The following is a 22,545-nucleotide window of genomic DNA, read 5'->3' as shown; positions in this document are numbered from 1 at the left end:
TCAGACAGAGGAACATTAGGGCAGAAACACCCAGAGAGGAAATGCCGACAAGAAAGAAAACTGGCATAACGTGGACGGCTGAATCGACACTGTTTGTCCGGAAACACCAGGTGCACCAGTGAGGGGCTGACGCAGAGCTGGAGTTTAGGGGAAAGACAGAGAAGCAGGTGGCCAGATTTTTCAAAATCAGAAAGTTCGTTTCTGTCCATATCTGTCCTTGTTTTTAATGAGCCTTGTCCTTTCCAGGTTGCCCACCTCTTGGTCTGGAAACCTTAAAAATCACAGACTTCCAGCTCCATGCATCCACTTCCAAGCGCTACGGCCTGGGGGCCCATCGGGGGAGACTCAACATCCAGGTACCCACACGGAGGGGAGGATTCAGGCTGCACAGCTAGTGGCTCTGGCCACCGACGTGGCGATGGTTCATTGAGCTTGGGGCAGGCTCCGTGCCTGGCATTTAACACGAATCAGCTCTAGTTCTCACGCCAGGGAGGAGCTTGCTGCTTAATCCACATTTTACAGAGAAAGAGTCCTGAGACTCAGGACACATGTCTTCTCCAGAGACTGGTTGGTGAAACGGATGCTGCCTGTTCCTGGGCCCAGCTTGGACCGCCTCCATGTGATCTGTGTGGAAAGGACACACGGGGACACTGGCCACCTGTGACCGTGGGCAGGCAGTGACCTTGGTCCTCTCTCGCCTCCCTGCCCGTGTTTCTCCACCACTCACGCCTCTTCCAGGCTCTTCTTTGGCTCCTTCTGCCATGTTCTGCCAGCTCAAGCCCTTAGTGGTGCTCATCGTGTCTGGCCTCCCACCCTGAGGCTCAAAGGCCTCTGTAACCTGGGCCCTTGGTGCTGTCCAAGTCCTGCTCCTGGAAGGTGGGGTCGTCCTGCCTCCCTTTGTGCACTGTGCGCTTCTGGGCTGAAGGCCTTTTCCCAAGCAGGGCCTCTGCCTGCAGCTCCCTGCCTGCCGCTTCGTCCAAGCAGTGTAAACCCTGGTTCATCCATGGCATCACATGCTTGCGCTTTTCTAACGTCATACATGTAGCCATTAAGCGTCGCAGATTTATTCTCCTAGAGTCCTGGAGGATAGACATCTCACTGGGCTCAAATCAAGGTACGGGCAGGACTGCGTTCCTCCTGGAGACTCTCGGGGAGAATCATTTCTTTTCCTGGTCCCGCTTCTCTAGGCGTGTGCATCCCTTGCTCGTGGCCCCTTCCTTCCTCTAAGCCAGCGACGGCAGGTCGAGTCCCTCTCAGGCTGCCATCTCTCTGGTTCTCCCTTCTGTCTCCCCCTTCCACTTTTCAGTTCAGTTCAGTCGCTCAGTCGTGTCTGACTCTTTGCGACCCCATGAATTGCAGCATGCCAGGCCTCCCTGTCCATCACCAACTTCCAGAGTTTACTCAAACTCTTGTCCATCCAGTTGGTGATGCCATCCAACCATCTCATCCTCTGTTGTCACCTTCTCCTTCCGCCTTCAATCTTTCCCAGCATCAGGGTCTTTTCAACTTTTAAGGACCCTTATAAATACATTACTGGAGAAGGAAATGGCAACCCACTCCAATATTCTTGCCCGGAGAATCCCACACACAGAGAAACCTGGTGGGCTCAACGGTGTCTCGAAGAGTCAGACACGACTTAGTGACTCAACAACAGCAACAATTTTAAAGCATTTACTGGATTATCTCACTCCTCTGCTGAAGCTGTGAGGACCCCCTTTGGTGGGTTCCACCTTCCAGAATCAGTGCCACATGAAGCGTGATTGCATCCCAACAGGTGCCCCGGAATGCATCTTCCCACACATGGAGGCTGAATGCAGTTTAAAAATAACTACATCTTGTCTCACATCTGAGTATTTGGTAGGCGTGTCAAGCTAATGGGATTTTATGTGTGAGAAACAGCAAAGTTTTGGCATTAGAAACTATATTTAAATGCATTTACACAGGAGGTGAGCAAGGTCAGTCCAGCCCTTCGCTGCTCTGGCTCCGTGGGCGTGAATGTGGTCCACTCAGAACGCAGGCTCGGCGTGCACCCTGGTCCTCCTGCTAACGAGCTGAGGGGCTTTAGGCAAGATGCTCACCTTTGCTAACTTCTCAGAATATGAAGATTAAAAGGAGGAAGAAAGAGAATTGTCCTCCTTGATTCTCAAATGCCATTTTCCTTCCCATTAGATCCATTTCCTCACCTGACCATTTCAAAGTGCCCTTCATGTGTCAGAACTGGGTGGCCCTAAAAAAAACGCAGAGGAAAAAGGTTCCTGCTTATTCCTTTTCCCCAAGATGCCTCAGTCTCCAGCAAGAAGACTAGGAATCAGCTCTGATCTGATGCTGTGCTGGGTGCTTTACCTGTCTCGTTTATTCTTTGACGTGAGACAAGGACTATTATTTTTATCACCTGTGTCTCTAAGAAAGCAGCTACATGGATTGGTAGAGTAACTTGGTTAAGATTTCTCAGGAGAGGAAGGATGTGACTCCAAGCTGCTTTAAACCTGGGGCTGTGGCTCCCAACGACTCCATAAAATGGCCCCAACCAACAACTAAAGTGTTCTATGCCCCTCTGGATGCTTATTAACCCATGTGCCAGTCTCTCTTCTGACTTTTATCTTGCGTTGATTTACTGGGGGGTTACCCTCCTCAGGTCGTGTGAATCATGTTTGTCTGAGATTCCCACACTGTGTGGGCACCGTGTCTGCACATACGTGTGTGCCTGGTACAATGTGGCTGCCGAGAACGATGGCATTATGACCCAGAGGTAGCGTTGGTCCATGTACCGGTTTTGCCAGTACATCAGTGTCTTACGGGACCAGGTACCAGCCCTGACCCCAGGGCACTGTCCACACAGCTGCAGGCAGAAGCCTCTGAAGAACTCAGTCTTGTCCATGATGCTCGTCACTCGGTGCTACTCTGGCTCAGGGTGGCCATGTGGTCCATCCTAGGCTGTTGGCTGCTCAGGTCCTTTGCTCATTTAGATGTTGTGCCCACAACCCACCAGTTTCCATACTTCCTGACACCCTCTTGTATCATACTGCTTTCACCGTGTTTTTTAAGGTCAAGTTCTATCATTTAATGATAGAATTAAATGATATTAAAAATTTTTAAATTTAAAAATGTATTAAAATTTTTATCTTAGCAATTTAACATGTCTCCTTACCAGAACTAAGTTTTTTTTTTTTTTTTTTAGAATGATTGAGTTTTTTTGTTCTTCTGATTACAGAGCTGCATAGATTGTGAACCTTATTTTCTCCTGTGAGCTTGGTTGTTATGAGGGCAAGATTTCGCAGACCGTGAGCATTCACGGGATTGCATTTTCCACGTTATAGCAGAAACGCCTGTCTCTGTCGTAGTTCACTGGAGAGTGCAGTGCAGTGCAAGTCCTGTCTGACTCTTTGCCACCACGTGGACTATTCAGTCCATGGAATTCTCCAGGCCAGAATACTGGAGTGGGCAGCCTTTCCCTTCTCCAGGGGATCTTCCCAACCCAGGGATGGAACCTAGGTCTCCTGCATTGCAGGCAGATTCTTTACCAGCTGAGCCACAAGGGAAACCCAGGAATACTGGAGTGGTTAGCCTATCCCTTCTGCAGCGGATCTTCCCAACCCAGGAATCAAACCGGGGTCTCCTGCATTGCAGGCAGATTCTTTACCAACTAAGCTGTAGTTCATTGGGGGCTGCTATAAAAACATGCCATCCACCAGATGGCTGATAAACAACACAGGTTTATTTCTTACAGTTCTGGTGGCTGGAAAATTCAAGACCAAGGTCCTGGCATATTTAGTGTCTGGTGAGGGCCTGCTTCCTGGTTCCTAGATGACTGTCTTCTGTGTCCTCAGGAGGTGAAAGGGGAGTGTATCAGGGTCTCTTTTAGAAGAACACTAATCTCAACTCCTGGGTGAACACTGGGAGATAGTGAAGGACCAGGAGGCCTGGGTGCTGCAGTCCATGGGGTTGCAAAGGTTGGATAGGACTTAGTGACTGAACACAGCAATCTCATTCAAGAGGCTTCCACCTCTGTAACCTAATCACCTCCCAAAGGTCCCTAAAACTATCATCTTGGAGATCAGGTTTCAAGATATGAATATTGAGGGGACATATGCATTCAGTCTATAGCATTCTTTTGTCCTCATTTTAAGCATAAGACTTTGATAGATTAAAAGCAGCTTCTAATTCGACTTCTAAATTCTCATTTTTGCAAGTGGAGTTTTGCTTGTGTCAATTTAATAATATAAGCTCAGAGGAGAAGCCCAGGTTTATGGTTCACAGGTATACTGGACAAGAGAGAGTTTTAGGAATTCAAGGGAGGGGTCCAGTTCATCAGAATAGTCTTCAGTTCAGTTCAGTTCAGTCGCTCAGTCCTGTCCGACTCTTTGCAACCCCATGAATCGCAGCATGCCAGGCCTCCCTGTCCATCACCAACTCCCGGAGTTCACTCAAACTCATGTGCATCAAGTCAGTGATGCCATCCAGCCATCTCATCCTCTGTCGTCCCCTTCTCCTCCTGCCCCCAATCCCTCCCAGCATCAGAGTCTTTTCCAATGAGTCAACACTTCGCATGAGGTGGCCAAAGTATTGGAGTTTCAGCTTCAGCATCATTCCTTCCAGAAAACACCCAGGGCTGATCTCCTTTAGGATGGACTGGTTGGATCTCCTCGAAGTCCAAGGGACTCTCAAGAGTCTTCTCCAACACCACCGTTCAAAAGCATCAATTCTTTGGCGCTCAGCTTTCTTCCCAGTCCAACTCTCACATCCATACATGACCACAGGAAAAACCATAGCCTTGACTAGATGGACCTTTGTTGGCAAAATAATATCTCTGCTTTTCAATATGCTATATAGGTTGGTCATAACTTTCCTTCCTAGGAGTAAGCGTCTTTTAATTTCATGGCTGCAGTCACCATCTGCAGTGATTTTGGAGCCCCCAGAAATAAAGTCTGACACTGTTTACACTGTTTCCCCATCTATTTCCCATGAAGTGATGGGACCAGATGCCATGATCTTCGTTTTCTGAATGTTAAGCTTTAAGCCAACTTTTTCACTCTCCTCTTTCACTTTCATCAAGAGGCTTTTTAGTTCCTCTTCACTTTCTGCCATAAGGGTGGTGTCATCTGCATTTCTGAGGTTATTGATATTTCTCCCAGAAATCTTGATTCCAGCTTGTGCTTCCTTCAGCCCAGCATTTCTCATGATGTACTCTGCATATAACTTAAATAAACAGGGTGACAATATACAGCCTTGACATACTCCTTTTCCTATTTGGAACCAGTCTGTTGTTCCATGTCCAGTTCTAACTGTTGCTTCCTGACCTGCATACAGGTTTCTCAAGAGGCAGATCCGGTGGTCTGGTATTCCCATCTCTTGAAGAATTTTCTACAGTTTATTGTGATCCACACAGTCAAAGGCTTTGGCATAGTCAACAAAGCAGAAATAGATGTTTTTCTGGAACTCTCTTGCTTTTTCCATGATCCAGCAGATATTGGCAATTTGATCTCTGGTTCCTCTGCCTTTTCTAAAACCAGCTTGAACATCTGGAAGTTCACGGTTCACATATTGCTGAAGCCTGGCTTGCAGAATTTTGAGCATTACTTTACTAGTGTGTGAGGAGTGCAACTGTGCAGTAGTTTGAGCATTCTTTGGCATTGCCTTTCTTTGGAATTGGAATGAAAACTGACCTTTTCCAGTCCTGTGGCCACTGCTGAGTTTCTCAAATTTGCTAGCATGTTGAGTGCAGCACGTTCACAGTATCAGAATAGTCTTACCCAGGTTTATATTGGCAGTGTCCCAGGGTCCTTTTCTACTAACATACTTGTGAGGATGTCTGTGGTCTCATTTAGAAACAATCATTGGCTTCTTCTGCTCTGGGACCAGTCACAGGCAGATTGGAAATTAACATCACAGGTCTCAAAGAAAAAGTTTCAATAATGATCTCTAAAATCACCCTTGGAGCATTTGTTTGCCTGTGCTTGGTCTTAGGAGATAGCCCTGTATTCAGGTGGGTCATTTAACAGTAGCCATTGCCTGTCCTGTCCTAGCAGAATCTTCTAAGGACCCCGAGAGATTTTCCATGGCTTGTAAATTCAGCAAGGTGGTGTCAGAGACAGTGCTAGTCTTTGATTTATCCCACGACCACTGTTATTGGCAGAAAAGCCTTGAGCAGCTTATGGCAGCACTTGCATTTCAGAGGGCTGGGTTTCAGTTTCATTCTTAAGACTCTAAAATGATGGTAAGTATAAGCCTGACATGTGATGAGAAGAAATGAAATACTGAGAGCCTGATTGGACCTTAGGATGTCATCGTGATTCCTGCCGATAATCAGGAATGTAAGAAGGTGATGTTCTGATCAGAGTTTTGAAGAAAGAGCTGATGTTTTGAGGTCACAAGGGAAAACACGGAACATCGACACCTTCAGATGTCTCTGCGATGCCCGGTCATCATTTGACTCTATCTGGCCCATGACTTGTCTCACGTGTGTTAGCTGTCTTTCATGAGGAAGTCTAGTTATAATCATAGCATCTGTCTGAGCCAGTTCTCAGCACCGCTGGAATGAAACCCAGCTCCTCTTGGAAGTCATTCCATTCAAGGAATTCTATAGAGGAGCCAGATCCTGATATTAGAATCCACTGCCAATATTCTGATCATCTTTTTACCTGAAATGAGGTGTAAGCCATGAAGATGGTCGATGCCCATGGCTTCAGATATGTGAAAGTGAAAGTCGCTCAGTCATGTCCGACTCTTTGCGGCTCCGTGGACAGTCCATGGAATTCTCCAGGCCAGAATACTGGAGTGGGTAGCTTTTCCCTTCTCCAGGGGATCTTCCTAACCCAGGGATCGAACCCAGGTCTCCCACATAGTAGGCGGATTCTTTACAGCTGAGCCACAAGGGAAGCCCGATACACCTACAGGGAGTTGGTTATAGAGCACTGAATCAATCTTTATCCTGGTGTTGAAGTTCAGGAGCCTGAGCACATCCCACATGTCTGTCTGCCAGTCCTTTTTGGCCCTGGTGGCACCTGGTGCCCCACCCTGGCCAAATATGCATGCATGCTTGCTCAGTCCCTTCAGTCGTGTCCGACTCTTTGCGACTCCGTGAACTGTAGCCCACCAGGCTCCTCTGTCCATGGGATTCTCCAGTCAAGAATACTAGAGTAGGTTGCCTTGCCCTTCTTCAGGGGAGCTTCTTGACCCAGGGATTGAACCCACGTCTCTTACATCTCCTGTACTGGCTGGTGGATTCTTAACTGCTAATGCCACCTGGGAAGCCCCATCTGGCCAAAAACGGAGACCACGTTTAACTTGTGGACCCTACCCAGGGCAGCACCATTTTCTCAGGCGTCACCCTGGGCACCCTGACTCCTGCCTGTTCCTGGAATCATTTGCACTCAGGGTCTTCTGACCCCAAAGCCTGTCTGTTTCTTCACTCCATCCCAGTTCTCTGGGCGGCAGCCTCTTGTTTCTTTCCGGTTGCACAAAACCTTGCTGTAAGTCAGCAAGCCCTCCCTGGGGGCTGTTTACATGCTGGGTGCTGCAGAGGCAAAAATCATCACAGTGGATATAGTTTCCAAACCCAAGAATGTCATGCTCGTTCCCATAAAGGGATTTTGTTCTGCCTCTGGCTTCAAGAAACGGTCCGGACACAGTGTCCGATGCCAGGATGCAGGAATTTGGGGTATTCGGATTTTTATGGGAATAACAGGACCAAATATTTTGAATCATGACTTTCGGAAAATTCTAAGTGAGAATTTGCCATAATGAGATTGCTGTTGTCATTCTCGGTTGCATCCTGAAGGCAAGTGCGGTGAGAAGAGCTGGGCACAGAGCAAGCTAAGGAGGACAAGGGAGCCCCATGGAGCAGAGACGCCGGGCCTGTGTCTCCGACCGTTCTGAAACCACTAACCACCTGGCGCTGAAGCGGACCCTGCGCCACTTGCCATCTGAATTTTTTCTTTACTATTTTACTAAATTTCACTAAATTATTATTTCATTTCATCTTCAGTGTACTCAGAGGGAAACTCTGGTTTAGAGAAGGGGAACTGTAGTCAGGGGCTCTGTGACCTGCCCTAACCCGATACCTAGTAAGCACAGAGCTGAGATACAGAGGGAAGGGTTTTCCGTGCTCCTTTCTTTGCATCTCATGCAAAGGTGCCCATGGGAAGGTTCAGCTTGTGGTCTCCTCCCAGCACCCCACCTTCTGACTCATCTCCCTGACCGCTGAGTCTCCTAGTACCATCCTGGAAGGACCCAGAGAAGTTTGAGGGGTGTCAACAGTCATCCCCATGGGCCTCATGTCCATTCAGCTGGCAGAACCCACTGTGCCTTCTCAAATGATGCCTCATGAAGATGGGCCCTCTGGGCTGTCAGCCCAGCAGCACTGTCTTCTGGGCACATACAACTGGGAGGCAGGAGTCCACGTTCTTCTGACCTAGGGTTCCAGTGGACACAGCACACACTGCCCAGGCAGAGAAGAGTTGTGTGAAGAGAGGATGAAAGACAAGGAAGGGAGAGGAGGCGCGAAAGACAGATCAGAGCAGAGTTTTTCTCATCTTCACTCATTTCATTCAAAACCCTGCCTCCTGGGAAGCTTATTGGTGCCAGGCAGACACTGTCAGATGTCTTGGGGAGACAATGGTGAACAAACCCAGAAAAGCTCTCTAATATTTTAGCAAATATTTAAGGAAGGCCTTCCGTGTGTTGGGTCATATCCTAGGTCCTTGGGATGCCTCCGTGGCCAAAACAGAGATCCTCACCATCTGACAACTTACAATCTAGTGGGAGTTGTTTAGTCCCTAAGTGGTGTCTGACTGTTGTCTGACCCCATGGACTGCAGCCTGCCAGGCTTCCCTGTCCGTCATTATCTCCCAGAGTTCGCTCAAATTCATGCCCATTAAATTGGTGATGCCATCCAACCATCTCATCCTCTGTCGCCCCCTTCTCCTCCTGCCCTCAATCTTTCCCAGAATCAGGGTCTTTTCTAATGAGTTGGCTCTTCACATCAGGTGGCCAGAAGGAGGCACATAAAAGCAAGAAATGTAACAGGATGATTTTTATAGTATTTCAAAAGGTGATAAATGTAACAATGAATAGCTAACAGTGGGGTCGGGAGGGCCACCTCTGGGGCAGGGTCAGGTTATAGTTAAAAGTGATCAAGGTCAGGTTTGAGGCCAAGCTGGCTTAAGGTGAAGAAGGCTGAGCGCCGAAGAATTGATGCTTTTGAACTGTGGTGTTGGAGAAGACTCTTGAGAGTCCCTTGGACTGCAAGGAGATCCAACCAATCCATTCTGAAGGAGATCAGCCCTGGGATTTCTTTGGAGGGAATGATGCTAAAGCTGAAACTCCAGTACTTTGGCCACCTCATGCAAAGAGTTGACTCATTGGAAAAGACTCTGATGCTGGGAGGGATTGGGGGCAGGAGGAGAAGGGGATGACAGAGGATGAGATGGCTGGATGGCATCACGGACTCGATGAACATGAGTCTGAGTGAACTCCGGGAGTTGGTGATGGACAGGGAGGCCTGGCGTGCTGTGATTCATGGGGTCGCAAAGATTCGGACATGACTGAGCAACTGAACTGAACTGAACTGAACTGGCTTAAGGATCAGCAGGGGATTGGGTAGCTGTGGGAGGAGCATTCTTGCAGTGGGAGTGAACTGAGTGTCTTGTGGTGACAACAGGCTGAACATTACCAGTTAACATGGAGCAGAGGTGGCTGGAGCCCAGGAAGTGCAGAGGGGAGTCGCCAGCCCAGACATCACCCTGGGAGGACTTTGACTTTTACTCTTGAGCCAACTGAGGGGCCGTGGAAAAGTTTAGGGTGCAGGAATGCCATGCTCTGCTTTGTAAGTGCTGAGGAGTAACCCAGTCTCTGTGTTGACTTAGGGAAGCAGGCGTCAAAGCAGGGGGCCTGAGAGGGGTGACGTCAGCACCCTACATGAGAGGTGATGCTGGCTCCAGCCAAGCCAGGGGTGTGGAGGTGGTGAGAAGTGGTTGGGTTTTGGATATTTTGAAAGCAGGCTTTTCTGACGAGGAGGAGAATGAGATTCGGATGCAAGAGAGAAAAAGAAGAGTCCAGGATGCCTCCTCCAGTGTTATTTTGGCCTTGGGTCATGAAATGGGGAAATGAAATTATTTTGAAAAAAACTCAAGGGGGAGATTGCCCAGTGGCAGCCTGTGATGAATGCACGGAAGGAGAGGACCAGGTACATTAGTTCTGGGGGCCTCCATAGCAAAGTGTCACAAACAGCGTAAAGCCACAGGAATTTATTCTCTCACAGTTCCAGAGGCTGGAAGTCTGAAATCAAAGTGCTTGGAGGTCTGAGCTCCCTCTTGAGCTCCTAGGAGAGGATCTTCCCTTGCCTCTTCCAGCTGCCAGTCCTCAGGCATCCCAGGATGGCTGTTCCTGGCTTGGAGTGGCATCTCTCCAGTCTCTGTGGCCACAGGCAGTCTCCCTCCTACATCATCTCTCATCTCAGTGTGTCTGTCTCTGTAACCAGAATTCCCCTTCTTTCAAAGACACCCGCCATCAGGTTTAGGCCGTCGTCTTCATCTGCTAATTTCATCTGCAACAACTCTGTTCCCAAATAATATCACCTTCTGAGGTTCCAGGAGTTAGAGATTGAACCTGTGTTTTTGGAGGATATAATCCAACCCATAACACCATAGTTTTCTAACCCAACAAACCTGCCTCAGTCTGGAGATCTGGAACACTTTCCTGAGGATGGGCTACAAGGTTTGAAGCAGGATTAAAAGTTAAGAGTTTATCAGACAAACAGTTGACAGAGGGGACAGGAGAGAATTCCCAGTTGAAGGGAACAGTGTGTGCAAAGGCCCCATAGTGGAAGGAACATGTTATATTTGAAGAACTAAAGCAAAGCCAGTGTGACTGGACCTGTGCTGTGCTTATGGACCAATATAATGGCCAATAAACCTAAGAAAGTGCTCTTTATCTTTAGTCATTCAGTAAATACAGATTAAAATCACAATGATATGTAGGCACCAGAATGGCTTAAAAAAAAAAAAAGAACAATATTAAGTGTGGACAAAGATACGGAGCAATAGAAAATTTTATATAGTGCTGGGATCATGAAATAGCACAACCACTTTGGGAACCTGTTTGGCAGTATCTACTGAACTCAACATTCTTGTACCTGTTAGTCTAACAAATTCTTTCTTACACCTAAAAGAAATGCATTCATATATGTACAAAAAACATGTACAGATAGGGTCATAGCATTGTTATTCATGATACTCCCAGTATGGTAGTAATCCCCATGTCCATCAGACAGTATAATGGATAACTCATTTGTATATGTGTACAGTGGAATACTATACAGCAGTGAAAAGGAATAAGTTACTGCTACCTGTAATAATATGGATGAATCTCACAGATACCACCATGAGCAAAAGGAGCCAGGCACAAAAGAGTCATCACAGAAAGTTCCATTTATAGAAAAAAGAAAACAGGAAAATCAGTCCAGGGAGATGGATGTCAGAACAATGGTTATGTTAGGGGAAAGATAATGCCTGGGTGGGGCCACCCGTGGGAACTTTTGGCATGCTGGTCATGTTCTACATTTAGATCTGGGTGTGGGTACCTGGGTGAGTGCACTTTGTAAAATTAAAAAAAAAATTATTTATTTATTTGGCTGCACCGGATGTAGGGCCTTTGATCTTGACTGTGGCATGCAGGATCTTTTGTTGTGGCTTGTGAATTCTTAGTTGTGTCAGGGAACTCACTGATAGATTTTGTTTTAATCATTTTTTCATTTCAAACTCGAGATATTTATTGTTTTCCTTAGCTAGTGCAAGACATTTAAAAAAAGTGGATTTGGGGTTTAAAAATAGATTTAAAAGCAATGAGTATTTCTTTTTAATCAACTTTATTGATGATTACCCCTTCATGGATCACAGACTTGTTGTGGTGAAGAGGTTTGCATAATTCACTGAAGATATGAGGCATGACATCCAGGGCCACTCAAGACAGACAGGTCATAGAGAAGAGTTCCGACAAAACGTGGTCCACTGAAGGAGGGGATGGCAAACCACCCCATATTCTTGCCTTAAGAACCCCATGAACATTATGAAAAGGCAAAACGCATGACACCTGAAGATGAGCTCTTCTATGTGAACCGAGAACTTCCAGATGTACGAGCTGGGTTTGGAAAAAGCGGAGGACTAGAGATAAGACTGCCAACATTCTTTGGACCATAGAGAAAGCAAGAGAATTCCAGAAAAACATTTGCTTCTGCTTCATTGACTATGCGAAAGCCTTTGACTGTGTGGATCACAAAAACTGTGGAACATTCTTAAAGAGATGGGAATACCAGACCAGCTTACCTGTCTTCTGAGAAACCTGTATGTGGGTCAAGCAGCCACAGTTAGAACCTTATGTGGAACAATGGACTGGTGCAAAATTGGAAAGGGAGTACGAAGCTGTATATTGTCACCCTGTTTATTTAACTTCTGTGCAGAGTACATCATGTGAAATGCTGGGCTGGATGAATCACAAGCTGGAATCAAGATTGCCAGGAGAAATATCAACAACTGCTGATATGCAGATGATACCATTCTAGTGGCAGAAATCGAAGAGGAACTAAAGAGCCTCCTGAAGAAGATGAAAGAGGAGAGTGAAAAAGTTGGCTTAAAACTCAACATTAAAAAAAACCTAAGATCGTGGCATCCAGTCCCATCACTTCATGGCAAATGGAAGGGGAAAAATTGGAAGAAGAGACAGATTTTAATTTTCTTGGGCTCCAAAATCACTGCTGAGGGTGACTGCAGCCATGAAATTAAAAGATGCTTACTTCTTGGAAGGAAAGCTACGCTAAACCTAGATCAGTTCAGTTCAGTCACTCAGTCATGTCTGACTCTTTGCGACCCCATGAATTGCAGCACACCAGGCCTTCCTGCCCATCACCAACTCCCGGAGTTTATCCAAACTCATGTCCATCGAGTCAGTGATGCCATCCAGCCATCTCATCCTCTGTCATCCCCTTCTCCTCCTGCCCCCAATCCCTCCCAGCATCAGGGTCTTTTCCAATGAGTCAGCTCTTCACATGAGGTGGCCAAAGTACTAAACCTAAAAAGCAGAGACATTCCTTTGCCAACAAAGGTCCATATAGTCAAAGCTATGGTTTTTCTACTAGTCATGTACATATGTGAGAGTTGGACCATAAAGAAGGCTGGGCACCAAAGAATTGATGCTTTCAAATTGTAGTGATGGAGAAGACTCTTCAGAATCCCTTGGACTGCAAGGAGATCAAACTAGTCAATCCTAAAGGAAATCAACCCTGAATACTCATTGGAAGGACTGAGGCTGAAGCTGAAGCTCCGGTACTTTGGTTACCTGATGTGAAGAGCTGATTCACTGGAAAAGACTCTGATGCTGGGAAAGACTGAAGGCAGAAGGAGATGGGGGCAGCAGAGGATGAGATGGTTAGATAGCATCACCCACTCAATGGATATGAATTTGAGCAAACTGGGAGATAATGAAGAATGGGGAAGCCTGGTGTACTGCAGTCCGTGGGGTTGCAAAGAGTCAGACACGACTTAGTGGTTGAACAACAACAACACTGATGATTAAGGTGAAGCAGCAAGAAGATCTGCTTATTTGCCAAAGGATCAGCTGATTGGCACCCAGGCAGTGTTATGCATTTATCAAAAATTTATCACAGAGGTTTACCAAAGGTGGATATTCAGAGAGCATTATGGCCTCTTTTGGGAGAATAGTTACCTATATCAATCAGATATCACAGATAATTACTGCTTCAAAAAGGGGTAACTTGTTGATAACTGTAAAGTTTCAGCCTCTGTTTCTAAGAATATTTTTTTTTCTGAAAAAGATTTTAAAAGAACTATTACTTTATTCTGTTTCAGTCCAAATAGCCCTGGGTTATGTTTACAAAGTGGCAGCTGGGTCAATTATCTGGGAATTGCTGAATTGCTAAATTGTTACACTTACTTGGATATAACTTTTTAATTTGCTTCCAGATGTTTCTGTACTGAGGCAGCCCATGATCTGAAGTATGTACAGTGCAGATCAATGGTTTCACAACAGCAGAGTGATTTTGAGATTCACAGTTTTCTATATATGCCATAAAGCAAATTGCATAGTACCTAGCACATAGTAGGTGCTCATGTAGACACCTAGAAAATTAAAGAATAGTTTAAAAAGTAGGTTGTATATCATATTTGTGCATTTGTCCACATTTGTCTTCAAAATTAAAAGACACTTGTTCCTTGGAAGAAAAGCTATGACCAACCTAGACAGCATATTAAAAAGCAGAGATATTACTTTGCCAACAAAGGTCCATCTAGTCAAGGCTATGCTTTTTCCAGTAGTCATGTATGAATGTGAGAGCTGGACTATAAAGAAAGCTGAGTGCTGAAGAGTTCATGCTTTTGAACTGTGGTGTTGGGGAAGACTCTTGAGAGTCCCTTGGACTGCAAGATCAAAGCAATCAATCCTAAAGGAAACCAGTCCTGAATATTCATTGGAAGGACTGATGCTGAAGCTGAAACTCCAATACTTCGGCCACCTGATGTGAGGAACTAACTCATTTGAAAAGACTCTGATGCTGGGAACGATTAAAGGTGGGAGAAGAAGGGGACGACAGAGGAGGAGATGGTTGGATGGCATTACCGACTCGATGGACCTGAGTTTGAGCAAGCTTTGAGAGTTGGTGATGGACAGGGAAGCCTGGCGTGCTGCAGTCCATGGGGTTGCAAAGAGTCGGACATGACTGAGCTGAGCTGTATTTGTGCACCTATCTATCTATATTTGTGCATCTCCTTTTCTTTACTTTTATTTTAGTCAGTTTTATAAGCAAGTAATTAAAGAAATCAAAACATTAAAGGATTATATCAGATAAACAATAGAATGGTTGTTGCCAGGGGCTGAGCAGGAGAGGAAATGGGGAGATGTAGGTTAAAGAGTATATGCTTTGAGTTATAAGAAGAGTAAGTTCAAAGGATCTAATATATAGCATGGTGATTATAGTTAATAATGCAGTATTGTATTACAGTATTGTAATACAGTAATACTTGAAAATTGTGGAGGAATATATCTTAAGCATTCTCACCACACACACAAACAAAAGAGTTAACACTTGAGGTGATGGCTATATTAATTATCTTGATCTTGGTAATCCTTTTGTAATGTATATGCCTATCAAATCATCAAGTTGTACATATGTACAATTACATCTGTCGATTAGTCCTAATAAAGTTGGAAAAGACAAAAATAAAAACAAAGCGATGGTCCCTGTAGAGGCATTCCACATTCCACCCCACTCCCTGACCCCCATCAAATGCTGTGAATGGGGCAACTACTTCCAGCCTTTTTCACTTGTTTCTTTGGGAATTTAAATCTTAATTTATAAATAATGTGCATGTATCGATATATCTGATTCATAAATTTTGGACTTTATCATTTGAATCTTTATTATGGAAGATGACGATTTCAGCTCATTTCTAATCATCCCTATTTAATCTTTCCAACAAAATTGTATCTCAAATTTTGGACAAGAACCTACATTGGAGGTTTTCATTCTTATGACTGTAAATACTGCTTACTACTGAGCCAAGAATTATTGTAGTTTTAAGTCAAGAATGAATTCCCATCATATAATTTCTTGACGACATTTTGTTTTCCTGGAAACGCTCATGTTTTAAAAAACGATCCCACACCCTGCAGTAGTCTGGGTCTGTAGAATCGCCGTTAGTGTAGCTTTTTCTTAGGTCAGATCTGCTGAAAGTCACATTTTGAGTGTGACTTTTGCTTTCCCTGTGTCTGTAGACGTCCTTTCAGGAGCCCTTTGACCTGCTGTGTTTCTGGACCTTCTGCATCACTTGTGTTGGGATTTCTTCCCCATCACCCTGTTTCGGAACCTCTGATTTCTCAATCTGACATCTTCCTCTTTTTGGTGTTCTGCTCCCTTTATGTGGAGCGTATTCTGCAGTAGCTTCATGGAAACAGTACGAGAGAAAGTTTTTGAGGATCTGTGAATCTGAAAACCATCTTTTGGGATCAATAGTCTATGTATAAAATTGCAAGTTGGAAAATCTTTGCTTTCAGAATTTTGGAGTTGTTATCTCTTCATTCTTTTAGCTTCAGATGTTGTTACTGAGAATTCTGGTACTCTCCTTAATCTTTTATTTTAAATTTATTTTTTAAAATTAATTTTTCTTGGAGTACAGTTGATTTACAATGTTGTGTTAGCTTCTATTGTGCATCAAAGTGAATCAGTTATACATATACATATATCCACTCTTTTTTTTTTAGATTCATAAAGGTCATTACAGAGTATTGAGTAGAGTTCCCTGTGCTAAACAGTAGGTTCTTATTAGTTACCATTTTTATGTATATTATAGGAGTGTATATAGGGTATATATATCAGTCCCAATCTCCTAATTTTTCCTTCCCCTCTTTGTTTTATTGTTTCCTCTTTGAAAGCTTTTAGAATCTTCTCTTTATTTCTGATATTTTGAAGTTCACAATGATATCCTTTGGCGTGGTTCGTATTTCATTCAATGTCCCATATTCTTAGTTCTTTGGAGACTTAAGCCATAGAAATTTGGGACATTTTCGGATAAAAGGTTTTTGCAATTTCTTCCTCTGGAAAAAAAAAATCTCTGACTTTACACTCTGCTCTTCTTCTTTTTCTGACATTGTTTATTGTTACTGGAATTTTCACATTCCAAGAGTTCTTTCTTGTGTACTACTATTTCCTCCCTATGACTATCCTATTTTTGGTTCATGCAAACAAGATCTTCTCTTTCAAGGGATCATAATTATAGTGTCTTTGAGGTTTTTTCCTGTTCTCCAGTATATTTTTAGCTTATTTATTTTTTGTTTGTTCTACACTTGGCTGCATTGTGTTCTAGAATTGCATGGAGAAAGAGAGGTGGGTCATCTCACGCTTTACTATGTTGAGTGATTTCCACTGAATTCCCTGTACTTGTCTATCGTATCTTCCCTCCTCTGTGTCCAGGGTTTTCAAATCTAGTCTCTCTGGTTGCCTTTTTTAAGAGAAAAAAAAATCAAGTTTTTGCAGAACAGAAGACTCTACACATGGACATCACCAGATGGTCAATACAGAAATCAGATTGATTATATTCTTTGCAGCCAAAGATGGAGAAGCTCTATGCAATCAGCAAAAACAAGACCAGGAGCTGACTGTGGCTCGGATCATGAACTCCTTATTGCCAAATTCAGACTTAAATTGAAGAAATTGAAAGAAGAGAGTGAAAAAGTTGGCTTAAAACTCAGCATTCAGAAAGCTGAGATCAGGGCATCCAGTCTCATCACTTCATGGCAAATAGATGGGGAAACAATGGAAACAGTGAGAGACTTTATTTTGGGGGCTCCAAAATCACTGCAGATGGTGACTGCAGCCATGAAATTAAAAGACACTTGCTCCTTGGAAGGCAAGCTATGACTAACCTAAACAGCATATTAAAAAGTAGAGACATTACTTTGCCAACAAAGGTCCATCTAATCAAAGCTATGGTTTTTCCAGTAGTCATGTATGGATGTGAGAGTTGGACTATAAAGAAAGCTGAGTGCCAAAGAATTGATGCTTTTGAACTGTGGTGTTGGAGAAGACTTTTGAGAGTCCCAGGGAGTGCAGGGAGATCTAACCAGTCCATCCTAAAGGAGATCAGTCCTGGGTGTTCATTGGAAGGACTGATGTTGAAGCTGAAACTCCAATACTTTGGCCACTTGATGTGAAGAACTGACTCAATGGAAGAGACCCTGATGCTGGGAAAGATTGAAGGCGGGAGGAGAAGGGGACGACAGAGGATGAGATGGTTGTATGGCATCAGCAACTCAATGGACATGAGTTTGAGTAAACTCTGGGAGTTGGTGATGGACAGGGAGGCCTGGTGTGCTGCAGTCCATGGGGTCGCAAAGAGTTGGACACGACTGAGCAACTGAACTGAGCTGAAGGCTGGGGAGGTGGGGCGGATGTGAGAATCTAATTTTTTTAATACACATTTTGAATCAATTCCCCGTTTTTAGTCCTCTCTCACTCTCACCTTCCAAGATATCTAAGAATCCAGTTTTTGAGCTTTCTTAAATTCGGTGTGGCTTACTTCCCATTGGTGTGTACCTTGGAAGTTAGCACTTCCTTCTCTTACTGAGTTATTCAAGAGCCCTTCACCTCATTTCTGTCTTCATATATTGTGATCTGAGTTTTATTAACATCTCCTAGTTCTATCAGTGGTCAAAGTTGTGTTTCTTTATCTTCTTTTCTTTGTTTAGGGGAACCAGTGAGAGAAGAACCTGGAAAAACCAACATATTTACTCCATCATTTTGAAACAGACAATTCCCATTTGATTGATCTTAAATGGAGAGTATCAGGTTTTCTCTTTGTTATGGAATTAATAATTTCCCCTTTTATCTTAAGCAAAATCTTTCATCTATTAGATGTCTTGATAGGGATTTTTGAGGGAAAAAATGATGCATATAAAAATGCCTTGAGAAAATTACATTAATTTCTAATTTATTTGGTACTCTAGAAGAAACAGTCATTCTATGTAAGTGGTATTTTGAAGACTAGCTTCCTTAAAGTTTAAGGAATCAAACCTTCCATTTCAACAATTTCTGACTGAAATTTCTCCAAAATTTATGAAGTACTTCTCTGCATTATTAAACAAAAAGGGGTGAATGTTTCTTGGTTTCTCAGACGTGTTACTGATATCATTTTTGGCACTCTGGTGTAATTTGGTGACATCTCTGAGACTGGTACCCCCTCTTTCGTTGAATTCTCCTGGACTCTTGCTTTATAAATTTATAATTGATTTTGCAGAGGTGACTGTCATGTCCCAAAGAGTCAGCTTCGTGCAGGGCTCTTCAATCCCTTGACACTTTATTACACTTAATTGACTGTCTGGTGTGCTAGGAAGAGCTGAGATTGGCAGCAGAAGCAGGATATCCAGGCTAGCAAAACCAGGAACAGGAAATCGAATGTCAGATCTCAGACAGTAGACTTTGGTTGAATGGCATGAGGACAGCTGCTCCAAGCTTTCATGATCTTGGAGGGGTAAACATCTCGAGCTATATGGCAGCTCTTTCTAGTCTGCTTAGCCCAGGAGCTGGCATGCTTAAGCTCTGCATGATCAATGTCTGGGGCTAGCCAACTCTTTGTGGCCGGGGCTGTCCCATGGGTTGTAGAATGTTTCCCAGCATTCCTGGCCTCTATCTGTTGTTGCCAGTTGTACACTCGGGCCCCAGTTGTCACAGCAAAACACGGCTGCAAGCATTGCCAGATATCCCGTGGGGGGAGACAACATGGACTCCTGTTGAGAACTGTAGACAGTGAACCTCCTCTTTTTTCAGATTTTATAACTCTCTTCTGGATATTTGATGTTGTACACACCATGACACCAGTTGACTGGAATAGTGTTGCAATTCCCTAGACTTTTGTAAAATGTGAACTAATTCTTAAAACATCCATATTTTCATGATTTACCAAATATTCATTGTTTTAGATGTACTGATTTGTTGTTGTTTAGTTGCTAAATTGTGTCTGACTCTTTGGGACCCCATGGACTGTAGCCCTCGCCAGGCAGTCTGCTCTGTTGGTGGGATTATCTTGGCAAGAAGACTGGAGCAGGTTGCCATTTCCTTCTCCATGGGATCTTCCTGACCCAGGGATCGAACCGTGTCTCCTGCTTGGCAGGTGGATTCTTTACCACTGAGCCAGCAGGGAAGCCCAGATGTTCTGATAACTAGTGTTAGCTGAGTGTTCAGTTCTTTTGGCATCCATGTTAACCAAGTGCCAGCCCCTGTTGAAAGCACAGTCAGCATCCTAAGGGAGAAATGAGCATTGCTCTCACTTGAACAGATGGGGAAACCAAGGCACAGAGCAATTTAGGCAAATTGCCTGAACTTGTACACTATGAAGGTTGCAGACCTGAGATTCATTCCCAGCTAGGGCTTCAGAGCACAAGCTGTTAATCAGCCTGCTGTGCAGTGGTTGGTCTTGAGATACTAACACCAGAAGATGCCGTGAGGGGATCTTAGTCCATCTGCCTGTTCTGAGTTCCAGGAAGGCAGGTCCGACCCCATGTTGTCTACTTTTGTATTCCTCCTGCCTGGACCTCTACTTGGCAAATAGCAGAGACAAGGTGAAGGTTAATTTCAATAAATAAATGAAGCTGTTCTAAGCACCAGTCTCATGGGTGGTTTACAAGAACAGAGGAACCTCAACAAAAACTCAGTGTATATTATAGTTTCTTGAAAGAAGATGAATTGTGATACTGTAAGTCATTAATGGGTTGCAGGCCTCTTCCTTTGCGGGGATAAGTGCGGTCGATGAAGAAAGGGAACAATTGTGTAATTATAGCCTTCAGACAGGGTTGGTGATCTCCCTGATGACCGGCAGTCCTGGGAAATGAGACATTATACTTAAGAGTCGGCATCGCTTTAACAAAACTCACTGAAGCGCAGGCAGAACAAGTCGTGCACCCTTGCAAACTGAGCTTTTTTTTGGTGGCTCTGGAAGGCAAAATCGTGCAGCACCTCCAGGTCCTTATAGATCCTGTGTGCCTTCAGACAGAGGTGCTGCTTAGCTGAGAGCGTGGGTTTCTGGAGAGTGTTGACCAACAACCATTTTATTCACCTTCATTTGAGATGGCTGTACTTTTAGGAGAGCATCTGGTGCTCAGTTGCTCGGTGGTGTCTGACTCTCTTTGGCCCCATGGATGTAGCCTGCCAGGCTCCTCTGTTCATGGACTTTCCCAGGCGAGAACAGAAGATCATGGTACATTAGTTCCAACATTTGCTCTCAGAGCTCTTTCGGGACTGTTCCAGGAGTGGACTGGGATGCATACCCTGTGTTGGTCCTGATACAAGGCTTAAGTTAGCCAGTGCAGTGCTGGATGAGTCCTGTCAGTAGGACCCCTTGCCAAGCTGTTCCTCTGCTGTAGCTGGGCCCTGGGTTCCACATCACTGTTGGCCGTTAAAATAAGGCTGACGTAGAATTTGAGCTGGAAAGGGCTCAGAGGTAGGGAAGACGGACTGGTCTGTCATTTTGCTCTCTTGAGTATCATTCAGACTTTTTCTCATATGATTATGTACCTGTGAAATAGGCATGGGAGAATGAGATTAATGCAGAAAGGGTTTTAGTAAATTTCCCCTGACTCCTTTGTCTTCTTCTTCTTCTTTTTTTTTTTTAAACATCAGGGAGTTGTCTCTTCAAATGGTGATAATGTAGGGAAAATTCTAGAGCAGAAATTCATCCACGTTGTAAATTCAGATCAGGAGGATCCCTGGTGGCAAAAGCAACTAATACTCAGACCCATCAAATGGCTTAAATGTTAATAAGTAAATTTCACTAGATAAACCTAACCTTTAACATCTAGTTCAAATATCTCCTCTGCCTGGCAGCTTTCTATCCATCATCTCCCCCAGCTCAAGATAGCTGTGCTGTCCTTGAAGACTCCCAAAGCAGTTTGTTCCTACTCCTGAAATAACACCTGTCCTATTGTGTTCTCACTTATCTATTTTCATATCTTTCTTCCTGCCTGGATCTTGAGGTTCCAGGAGGGAACGATTCACCTTTGTGCTCCCAGCACCTGGTGTGTGTAGGCTGGTACGTAGGAGATGGTCTGTGTCTATTGGATGAATGAGTAACAGGAGAACTCATTAAATTTCATCTTTCACACTGGGCAAGAGGAGGACTTATCATATTGAAATATTTCCAACTTGTTAATAATAAGCAGCTCATTTTTATGATTTGGAATTAAGAGTTCAGGGCACAGTGACTTTTTCCTTTATCTACTTCCTCATTCTTTTCTATCCCTCCCACCCACCTTCTTAGAAATGTCACAAAAAAACTTGTCTACATTTTCTTTGAGTATATTCTGGGTCTTTCTGAAGAATGCCCTCCCTTTTCTTTTCTTTTTTTTAAAGTATCTGTGCGTGTGTTCAGTCACTCAGTCGTGTCTGACTCTTCATGACCCTATGTCTGTCTGTTTATGACTGTAGCCTGCCAGGCTCCTCTGTCCTTGAGATTCTTCCTGGCAAGAATACTGGAGTGGGTTGCCATGTCCCTCTCCATTTTTAAAGTATATTGACTGACAATGTTGTGTTGATTTCAGGTATACAGCAAAGTGATTCAGCTCCATCTTTTCAGATATAGCTTTTTCAGATTCTTTTCCCTTATAGATCATTGCGAGGTACTGAGCATAGTCCCCTCTGCTACACAGTAGGTCTGTGTTGGTTGTCTGTTTTACATGTAGTATTGAAGAACACCCCTCTCTTTCTTTTCAGGCGGGCATTAATGAAAATGATTTTTACGACGGGGCGTGGTGCGCGGGGAGGAATGACCTCCACCAGTGGATTGAAGTGGACGCCAGACGACTGACCAAGTTCACGGGTGTCATCACTCAAGGGAGGAACTCGCTCTGGCTGTAAGTGTGGCTGGACCCGTGCTTAGGCTCTGGGCCATGGGTCTGAAGTTCTAGGGTTCAGACAGAGTCAGGGAAGTTGCAGAGAAGAATCTGGTGACCGGCAATAGAAGGGAAGAAAGTTACAGGGAAGACGGGAGGCTG

General features: G+C 44.4%; 1 protein-coding gene across 2 annotated transcripts in view; it reads left to right on the top strand.

Annotated features, from left to right (window-relative positions):
* Positions 1-22,545, top strand: part of CPXM2 (carboxypeptidase X, M14 family member 2) — a 134,829-nt gene that overhangs the window by 31,747 nt on the left and 80,537 nt on the right. For both annotated transcript variants that reach the window (XM_040255157.1, XM_040255158.1), the window contains 2 exons: positions 247-356; positions 22,265-22,404. In XM_040255157.1, coding sequence (XP_040111091.1) covers positions 247-356; positions 22,265-22,404 — 250 coding nt within the window. The remainder of the gene's footprint in view (positions 1-246; positions 357-22,264; positions 22,405-22,545) is intronic.

Source organism: Oryx dammah, unplaced genomic scaffold (genome assembly GCF_014754425.2).
Source record: "Oryx dammah isolate SB20612 unplaced genomic scaffold, SCBI_Odam_1.1 HiC_scaffold_14, whole genome shotgun sequence".
In the NCBI taxonomy this organism is placed as follows: domain Eukaryota; kingdom Metazoa; phylum Chordata; class Mammalia; order Artiodactyla; family Bovidae; genus Oryx; species Oryx dammah.
The sequence above is the reverse complement of the archived record's forward strand: the minus strand, read 5'-3'. Positions and strand labels throughout refer to the sequence as shown.